The following is a 10,014-nucleotide window of genomic DNA, read 5'->3' as shown; positions in this document are numbered from 1 at the left end:
TTTAGATTCATTGATCCGATACCAGTGCCCAACTCTTGCAGGGAGGGATCACCATATGACACAAATCTGGCCAAAGCTTTGTAAATGGAAGTCTACTGGCATGTGTAGGGTGTGTTCTGAGGAAATAAATGTTTCTTTTCTAATAAAAGGGAGCTGATGTGATTGGAGTGCCTTCTCCCCTCTTTGGGTCTTCAGTGTGGGCTAGACATGCAGAATGGTAGTTGCCATTTTGTGCTCATCAGATGTTTCAGCTTGGAGGCCGAAGCCCAGCTGACCAAAGATAACAGAAGAGACAGGGGGCCCTAGAATGGAAACTTTAAAAAGCTAAATAAATGCCAGCAGCCACCTCCTAGTGAACTCATGAGAAGACATGAGAAAAAAAAACCCCACAATATCTAAATCATCTGAGCTTTCTCTTACTTGCAGCTGAACACATTCTGATGGAAATAACCATCAAAAGAAAAAATTATATTGCAGAACAAGGTATATATTCTACAAAGCAGTGTGCATATTCCTCTATTCTGTATAGTGGAGTTATATGTGTATACATACATCAAAAATTTGGAAAGGTAGTAGTAGCTAACAGGTACTGGGCACCTACTTGGTGCCAGCCACACCTTATCACTTTTAATCCTGACAACCACCCTATAACGTAGATGTTTTACTGTTATCCCCATTTATAGGAGAGGAAACTGAGGGGCGCCTGGGTGGCTTAGTCGGTTAAGCGTCCGACTTTCGCTTACGTCATGATCTCGCGATTCGTGGGTTCGAGCCCCGCGTCAGGGTCTGTGCTGACTGCCAGCTCAGAGCCTGGAGCCTGTTTCAGTCTGTGACTCCCTCTCTCTCTGACCCTCCCCTGCTCACGCTGTCTCTCTGTCTCTCTCCTAGAAATAAATAAAAATATTTTAAAAAATTAAAAAAAAAAAAAGAGGAAACTGAGGCTTCAGGAACTTTCCCAGGACAACTAGCAGATAAGTAGATTGGGACTCAATGCCATGTCTGTGTGCCTCTAAATAAAGGTCTTTGTGTATGCTACACAGCCGCCCACCAGTGCCTAATACCAATACAGACCCCCACCAGTTCAGTTATTTCTAGAGAGTGGGCTGGGGGATGGGCTGGTGGTAAGGACTCACTTTTTCTTTTATATACTTCTGTGGTGTTTCCTTTACAGTAAGAAAGTAGTATTAAAATTTTTTTTAATGTTTATTTATTTTTGAGAGAGAGTGCATAAGCAGGCAAGGAGCAGAGAGAGAAGGAGACACAGAATCCAAAGCAGGCTCTGGGCTCTGAGCTGTCAGCACAGAGCCCGATGCAGGGCTTGAACTCCTAAACTGAGAGATCATGACCTGAGCTGAAGTTGGATGTTTAACCTATTGAGCCACCCAGGCTTCCCAAGAAAGTAGTATTTTTGAATTAGATGTGCAAATCTAGAGGAATTGATAAGATAACCTGATGCTAGGCACTGTGCTAGGAGTGTAATTTTTTCTTCTAGATTTGGATAGCTTTTATGGATACCCAGTCAGTCATGTCTTTTTGAAAATAAAAAACATCCTTTGCAAACATATATAAAGGACCCCTGGCTGAGAGGTCCCAGGATTGCCCTATTTTATTGTGTGACCTGCACCTTAGGTAAGATATCTGCCAGTCTGCCTCTTAGAGCCACTGGGGACTTGGGTTCTCCCGTAGATACATGCAAAAAATCCTTCTGAGCCCTTGAATGAGAGGGTTTTATGGATCATTTTTTAGTGGCTGGATTTCTCATCTCCCACCAGTTACTAAATGGCTCCTTTGTAGGATCTTTAAATAAAAACGTTCATCAAAAGAAAGTAGGTGTATTTCTGGGCTCCCTGATTCTATTTAGAGCTTGCTTATGGTGCCTTGGCAGCCTTCAACGTCAGCCTTGCCAGAGAGAGTTTCTTGAGGCTTTGCCCAGTTATCTTAATCACGTGGGTTGGGGCACTTTTTCGTTAAAGGTCCTGGCAGGGCCAGTACAAACCAGCTCTGATACCGAGGAGCCACAGCCTTTAGAGATAAATAAGTCTTTCCGGGAGAAAAGAAGGATTTGAACAGCTACCCGCCACCATGTCGGACAGAAGCCCCTTTGAAACGGACATGCTCACCCTGACTCGCTATGTTATGGAAAAGGGGCGTCAGGCCAAAGGGACCGGGGAGCTCACACAGCTGCTGAACTCCATGCTGACGGCCATCAAAGCCATATCTTCGGCTGTACGCAAAGCCGGCCTGGCCCACCTGTGAGTCCTGGGGGAGCAGGTGTGGGTGCACAAACCTGCACCCCACGCATAGGGATTCGGGCCCAGGAGGGGTGTGGACAAAGCCGCAGGTGCTTGGGCAGGTGACCATGTCAAAAGCTATTTGCCTGTGCCCTGGAGGGAAGGTGCTTTTAAAGTTTCTGTCTTTTAATAAAGGGGCCTTTGACTTGCTTCCAGAAAGGAGGAAAATACTTGGAGACATGGTATGGAGAAAGAATATATAATTTTTCCAGTTGCCATGTATTATAACGATGAGAAGCTCAGTGGCTTGTTGCATTAAAAACGTAGATTGTATTATCCTGACTTGTTTCTTGTGGCACAAAGAAACAGCGAGGAGGAATTGAGATTTCACTTTATGATCTTTGCATACAGGAGCATTTTATTGCCATGAACTTTGCCAATGTGTTGGGAGCTAGCAATCATTTACAAAATGATTTCCTGCCCTGTATCTCCATTCTTACTGTGGAAAGGAGTCTTTTGCTTTCAAAACAATTTTATATTTCTTCTCTGAGACTCCTTATTTTCTTCTCCACTTGGTGTGCAGGACGTTCTGGTTCCAGGAAGAGGAAATACAGAGCATTCTTACTTATGCTTTGTTCTCTTTGGTACTTTATCCAAGCACAGAAGAAGGCCAAGTTCATGCTATGGCTGCTGACCATCACAGCCACTGACCTTAAAAAATAAGCCAGTTATTTTATTTTGTTTTGTTTTGTTTTATTTTATTTTACTTTAAGAGAGAGAGAGAAAGCAAGGGAAGAGGCAGAGGGAGAAGCAGAGAGAGAATCTTAAGCAGACTCCACACCCAGTGCAGAGCCCGATGTAGGGCTCCAATCTTATGACCCTGAGATCATGACCTGAGCTTAACCAACTTAGCCACCCAGACCCCCCAATAAGTCAATTATTTCACCAACAAAAAATGAGTTCATTTGGGAATAGTAGAGAATTGCAATATGGGACGAACATAGGCTGGTTTAACAAAGGAGAAGAAGCTTATTTTATGAAGGAGGACATTGGCAGGGGCTATATTGAACAAAAGTCGGTGAAAAGCAAGAGTTCAGGGCCATAATGGTTTCTTATTGGTTGAGTTGGCAAGTCAATTTCTTGTAGGCGAGGCAATGCACATCTTTCCTTGCAGGAGCCTGTAACTGATTATTATTTCCCTGGAGGGTTCTTTTGTTGGGGTCTGGCATTGACAACACTTCCTGCAATGACTTCCAGTGCTACAGTGTGAGGGCTCCCCCTTCTGGCCTCCTGACTCAGTTTTAGTGAGGTTTTCCTTTTATTAATGTTCATACAGCCAAGTGTCCAGTTTAAGTCTGTACTGAAAAGAAGCTGACTTTCTTTGCAGTTCCTTTTTTTTTTTGTAGCAAAGGTCCTCTCCAAAGGTGAAGGGTCCCATTGTTATTATTCCCCCCAAATGAAGAAATAACAAAGTCTAATAATTTAAAATAGTAATTCTTAACAATTTAGTACTTTTAACACACACATTTGATAGCATTCTATCACAAGATATAATTCTCACAAGATAATTATAGGATTTATTTATCACAGATTAGGTTTTGTGACTCAGTAATGACATCCAGTTTGAGGACGCATTTATGATCAGCTTTCCCTGGTCTCTGTGTATTGCTGTAACTATATTGCCTCATAGAGCAATAATGGCCAACCTCTACTTTTAAGGATCTTCATGAATGTGAGTTGCAGCCATTTTCCTCTGTTCTGCTCCCACCAGGTGATGGTCTGTGCTGAATGACACTAAGTAGTGTTTATCTGTCTCTGCATATGACTCTGCTATGCTTAAAGCCATTTTCTGGGCATCTCCACTGCTTTTCAGTATTATTTACCCTCCTTAATGTGCTCCTCTGTGCTGGATGCTTGGCTAGGCAGTGGCTGCGGTGGTAGAGTGTACTAGTAGGCTTCAGAACTTTAGCTTTGCGGCTGTCGAGCGTCCAGATGAAGTAGACTCAGGAACTGGATAAAAAGGTGTTCATTTAACTTGGCTCTTCCTTCAATGTGACCATCTACTTTTGTTAGGACCTCAGTTTCCCATTTGTAAAACGGAGGGAATGGGAATAGCCCTTAACTTACAGGGTTGTTGTGAAGCTTAGTGAATCCATGGTGATGATAACTTCAACAGTGCCAGATCCATAATAAAGGCTCAGTAAATGCTCATTATTACAATGGTTCCAAGCCCAGATCTGGGGAAATTTGCCAGGAAGCTGGTCCATGCTGCTGATTGTCCACTAGGTGGCAGGTATAGCCCATGGAATCAAGACTTCAGGATCCACTATTTTCTCAGAGGCTGAGGCAGGGGCCTCAGGCTGGCAGAGCCCCGCCTTCTGCCAATTTAGATGACATCCTTCTCCTGGCCCCTCACTAAGAAACACCAAGATGGCAGTGTGAGATGCCCATTGTCTGGAAACTCCTTCTTTCTAACAAAATGCTGAGGTTATTTTAAGAGGACCCTGGATTTGCTTCTCATATTGGTAAAAGGTCTCTCTTGTCCTGGAGCAATTCTGCTCCTGAAAATAGGACTTTCACCTGCTCCGGCCCCTTTCTCATTTATGGGCCCTCAAGCCCCTCATTCTTTGCTTCTTTTTTGGGGGAGGACATTTTCAGGCACAAGCTTATTGAATGCAAACATGATCAGGAATGTTCATGCTTTTCCTTCTTTTTTGTCCGCTCATTGCTATAGGAAGAAGGGAATGCTAGAATCCTTCTCCTGGAAGCATTTTCATGGGTTTCTGCCAAAGTAGTAGAATATCCCATTCAAAAATTGTCAGTAGAGCTTTCATGTTTGTTAAAATGGTAAAAGAGGGGCGCCTGGGTGGCTCAGTCGGTTAAGCGTCTGACTTTGGCTCAGGTCATGATCTCACGGTCCGTGGGTTCGAGCCCTGCATCAGGCTCTGTGCTGACAGCTAGCTCAGAGCCTGGAGACTGTCTTCAGATTCTGTGTCTCCTCTCTCTCTAACCCTCCCCTGCTCATGCTGTATCTCTCTCTCTCTCTCTCAAAAATAAATAAAATATTAAAAAAATTAAAATGGTAAAAGATATTGTCCTTTGGATTATAACGCTCTCTCGCATCCATGATCTGACTTGGAGCAGTTGTAAGACAGACCTCATTATGGACATGCCTCCGTTCTTTCTGCAAGGAGGGGTGTTAATGGGGGTTAAGGGTAAATGACACCTGGAGGAAGGCTGTCAGTTAAGGAAGAGGGTGGAAAGTGAGTTGTCCTCTGCTTAGAGTAGGTCAATGGTTCTCAAACCTGGCTACCTGTTGGAGCACCTGAGGATTCCTTCAGCAAATACATGGCATTAAAAAAAGGGAGAGGTAGAGAAATTATTTTACTGCCATGCTTTCTTCATAATTCAGTGAACATATATTGAGCATTTGCCACATCCTTGGGTGCTGTGGAAACCATCTGCTCTAGTACAATGAGCAGATAATGTACCAGGAAAGGTATTCCCATGAACAGATCACAAACTGCTGTGGAAGGGATGGCAGGGGTGTGCCTGGTGGTGGTGGCACCCAGGAAGCCACTGGAAGGAATCAGGAGGGAGAGTAGGAAGAAGTTGATGGTAGGCAGACAAGCATTCCTGTGGGGTGAACACCATGAGTGAGGGTGAAAAGGAGAGGAGCACCTCGCTGGGTGCTGGTGGCTGTTGCGATGACTTGAGTGGGTAGTAGGCATTCCACTCTTGGAGGTAAGGGTGCAGGAGTGGGGCAGCCAATCCAGGGTCCATGTAAGGCACGTGTGTGCTTAGCGGATTCCAGAGGCTGAGACTGGCTGAGCGAGGTCAGTGGAACAAGCTGCGATGGCAGCGTGGGAACAGGGCTTCCTTGCTGGGGCCTGAAGTCCACCACAGGAAACCTGGGGCTCTGGGTGAGGCCAGAGGGATCTTGTGGCTTTTTGTTTTTTGTTTTTTTTTTTTTTACAAATAGTTTATTGTCAAATTAGTTTCCACATAACACCCGGTGCTCATCCCCACGAGTGCCCTCCTCCATGCCCATCCCCCCTCCCCCCTACATCCATCAGTTCTCAGTTTTTGTCAGCATTCAAGAGTCTCTCATGGTTTGCCCCTCTCCCTTTCCGAGTCCAGAGTGATCTCGTTGGCATTTCAGAAGGATTCTGCCCATGACAGTGGAAGCTAGGAGACCTTTGCATCCTGATATTCTAAAACATACAGCTAGATAGAATTTTTCTTACATTGCTTGAAATGGTAGTGAAGGACAAAATTAAATTAGTTAAGTCGGTCCCCACAATTCCATCTTAAGTAAAGCAACGCTACCACAGGGCAAATTTTTCATTCAGCCCTCCAGGCCACTATTTGAGGGTGATCAACAAATACTTGAAATTCCAGTGCTGAAAAGCCATAGTCCTTTAGTTTTTGGGTTAGTAATGATGGCGCTGAGTCTGACTTTCTGAATTGGCTCTTTCCCTTCACCTCCCACTGCCCATTGTAGGTTTGTATTCTAATAAGATTGGATTCCAGTTAACATTATCGGGAGGATACAGGGATATGACAATATATCCAAGGTGTAAGTAAAGTAAGCAAGGTTGAGAATCATGGCTGTGAGACACGTTACACTTGGTCTGTATAATTTGGAGATTCCGCAGCAATGAAGGGAAAGGCAGCTTAGAATGGTTGTGTCTTAGTGTCTGGGCTTTTTAAAAGAAGTTTATTTATTGAGAGAGAGAGAGAGTAAGCAGGGGAGGGGCAGAGAGAGAGAGGACAGAGGATCTGAATGAAGCAGGCTCTGTGCTAACAGCGAACAGCCTGATGTGGGCCTCAAACGCACAAACCGTGAGATCACAACCTGAGCAGAAGAGGGATGCTGAACCAACTGAGCCATCCAGGTGCCCCCCATCTCGGCTTCTTTATGGAGTTTTGGATTCCCTTAATACTTTCATTCCGTCTTCCGTGTTTTTAGGTATGGAATTGCAGGAAGCGTGAACGTGACCGGTGATGAGGTGAAGAAACTGGACGTATTATCCAATTCCCTGGTGATTAACATGCTCCAGTCCTCCTACGGCACCTGCGTCCTGGTCTCCGAGGAGAATAAAGAGGCGATTATCACTGCCAAGGAGAAGAGAGTGAGTGTGGGGCCAGGATGCAGTTCCACTCGTCACCAGTAGATGGTACTACGGAGTTGGGAAGAATCTGGTTTCTTTGCTTTTCTTTAGTTCCCGGGATATTTCTATTCCTTAACCTTTGTTTTCTGGGTGGTGAAAAGGATTGCGTACTTTTTAGTTAGAAGTCTTATGCTGTCTAGTGCGAAAAAAAAATCCACAACATGGGGGTGATTCATTCAGGGAAGAGAGTAATTTCCTGAAAATGCCTCAGTGGGTGGGGTTCAGATGTTTCTTTCCATTTGACCAGAACAAGTGTTGCATTTTTTGTGGTTTCAGAATCATTGAGTCCAGTAAAAACTAGAGCTCCTGGGAAGAGCAGGCCTGTATTCTTACCAACCCCACTTCTATTCTCCCTCTGGTTTCAGCAGAGATTTCTTCATGCCTGACTGTTAGACTAATATAGAAAAAAAAACTGTAAAGATCGTGCTCTCTTGCCTGAATACAATGGCAAACTTGGTCATGCATACATGACCGGGGAGGGTCTGTAGCCATTCTGGCTTCACAAAGCAGTTAACTAAAGTCAGAGGTTTGCTGGTGGCCAAAAATTTAACCCATGTCCAGCTGTGATACAGAATAAATACTGGGACTGGCCCTTGTTTTGTACATTGGGTGTTGGAGACCATTTCTTCATAGTTAGCTGAGAGGATGAAAAAGATAAAACCAAATTTATTAAACATCCTACTGTATACCAGGGACTGTGCAAAGCACTTCACTCTTGTTGTCTCACAGAATTTAAGCTAAATTATACATATCATTTTCAACTTTCCATTCCCACTGTTGCATGCCTCTCAATCATCTCTCCAATCTAATCTATCATAATCTTTCCCCATTGGCCTGAGCAATACAGGTTTTCGTTCTTGAATATTCTATGCCTACCTCCATATCAGTTCTTTGAATATTTTCCAGCATATGCTAGATGCTCAACAGATACCTGTTGAATGAATGCATAAAGATTGAATGGTCTCAGTTGAATTATCCACAGGGAGAATGGGAAATTTCCAAATTTATGGATTATCCCATTTTTTTAGCCCATCTCCACCCCCCACTGAGCAAGGGTGGGGGGGAAGAAATAAAAGTCAGCTTCAGCTAGGGCATTACTCACCAGAAAGTCAAGGAAAAGTAATTTTATTGGTGGGAGAAATGACTCTCATCTTACTTGATGTTATATTACCAGTATTTAATTAGCCTAATTAGCCAGGATACTCTGGTCCCCATCACTAAAGCTCTCCCAGAGGCTTGCACATAGGAGGCCTGTAAAAAGTATCTGATGATTTCTTTCCATGAAATGTCAGCTGGAGCAGCCTGTGACAGCAGTGTGGGTGGGCTGGAAAGATCCAGATCTGTCTGCTGGCCTTCACACAGGACAGGTGGGTTTGAATGCAATAAAACCTGGGACAGTATTTTTATTCTCCTGATGTATGTATGCATGCCAGCTCTCTTAAAAAGACAGATCCAGAGGCCCTGGGACATTGTTCTGAGATTTTCTGAAGTCTTTTGGCAAAAGTGCTCCCAAATGAGAAAAGCCTGTCTGCAGAGAAGTTCAGAAAGAATCATGAATAAATCCATAACTGACTTTACTGTGGATATGGGTAGAGTTAGCCTAGGTTTATCTTAACTTCTCCACCTCTTCCTGGCCAGGTGCCAATTTCAGACCTGGTTTCCTCTCACACCCTTCAAAGCTATGAGGGCCCATAGCTTTGGGCCCATCCAGGAGGAAAGGGCAGAGCCAGAGGAAGCTTGGAGGGGATGGGATATCCATCGCCCCATGTGGGCATCAACTCATTTGTCTATGGGCAGGTTGGCCCCAAGCTCACAATTCATTGATGCTGACACACCTTGCCCTCCTTAAGTAATTGCATTTTTTGATAAGGATATCCCTCTGCTCTGAATCACTTTTTGATGTAGTGTTACCGACCATGCACTGCCACTTACACAGAGTGTGACTAGAAGGGCACCAATCAGGTGGTTTTCCCTCTGTGCATTTAGGGGAAGTATGTGGTCTGCTTTGACCCGCTGGATGGATCTTCTAACATCGACTGCCTGGCCTCCATTGGAACCATCTTTGCCATCTACAGAAAAGTGAGTAGACATTCTGATCTTTAATGCCTTTTCCCTCTTGGTGGCTTCTGAAAGGTTCCTGGGCTGGGAGTCACAGGTTTGGAGTTCTACCTGCTATCTACCTGCTAACCAGACCCTCCACTGTAAGCAAACGATAACTCACTCGGCCTCGGTCTCCTCACTGGAAAAACTGATATGGTAATTTTCCATCTGCCCTCTTCACTGCGAGGTGGGAAGATAAAGTAAGAGGACAGATGAAGCTTCGTTTTAAGAAAATGGGGGCGACACAGACGTCAGATAGAGTATTAGGTTCCAGGTGGCATTTGAGGACTCCTCTATTTCTTCTTTATGGTTCTCAAATATTGTGGCATTAGTTTTCTATTGCTGCTGTAACAATTAACCACACATTTAGAGGTTTAAAATAACCCCCATTTATTATCTACCACTCTGTAGGCCAGAAGTCTGACAGGCATGGCTCAGTTCCCCGCTTAGGGTCTCGTAAGGCCAAAATCTGGGTGTCAGCCAGCCTGACTTCCTTCTGAGAGTCTGGG

General features: G+C 44.4%; 1 protein-coding gene across 1 annotated transcript in view; it reads left to right on the top strand.

The window, feature by feature from the left end:
• The first annotated feature begins 2,005 nt into the window (after nt 1-2,005).
• FBP2 (fructose-bisphosphatase 2) overlaps nt 2,006-10,014 on the top strand; it is a 26,318-nt gene continuing 18,309 nt past the window's right edge. Inside the window, exons 1-3 of the mRNA XM_077749497.1 lie at nt 2,006-2,252; nt 7,204-7,366; nt 9,392-9,484. Coding sequence (XP_077605623.1) covers nt 2,083-2,252; nt 7,204-7,366; nt 9,392-9,484 — 426 coding nt within the window. The 5' untranslated portion in view covers nt 2,006-2,082. The remainder of the gene's footprint in view (nt 2,253-7,203; nt 7,367-9,391; nt 9,485-10,014) is intronic.

This window comes from Crocuta crocuta, unplaced genomic scaffold (genome assembly GCF_008692635.1).
Source record: "Crocuta crocuta isolate KB4526 unplaced genomic scaffold, BGI_CrCroc_1.0 scaffold99, whole genome shotgun sequence".
NCBI lineage: Eukaryota > Metazoa > Chordata > Mammalia > Carnivora > Hyaenidae > Crocuta > Crocuta crocuta.
The sequence above is the reverse complement of the archived record's forward strand: the minus strand, read 5'-3'. Positions and strand labels throughout refer to the sequence as shown.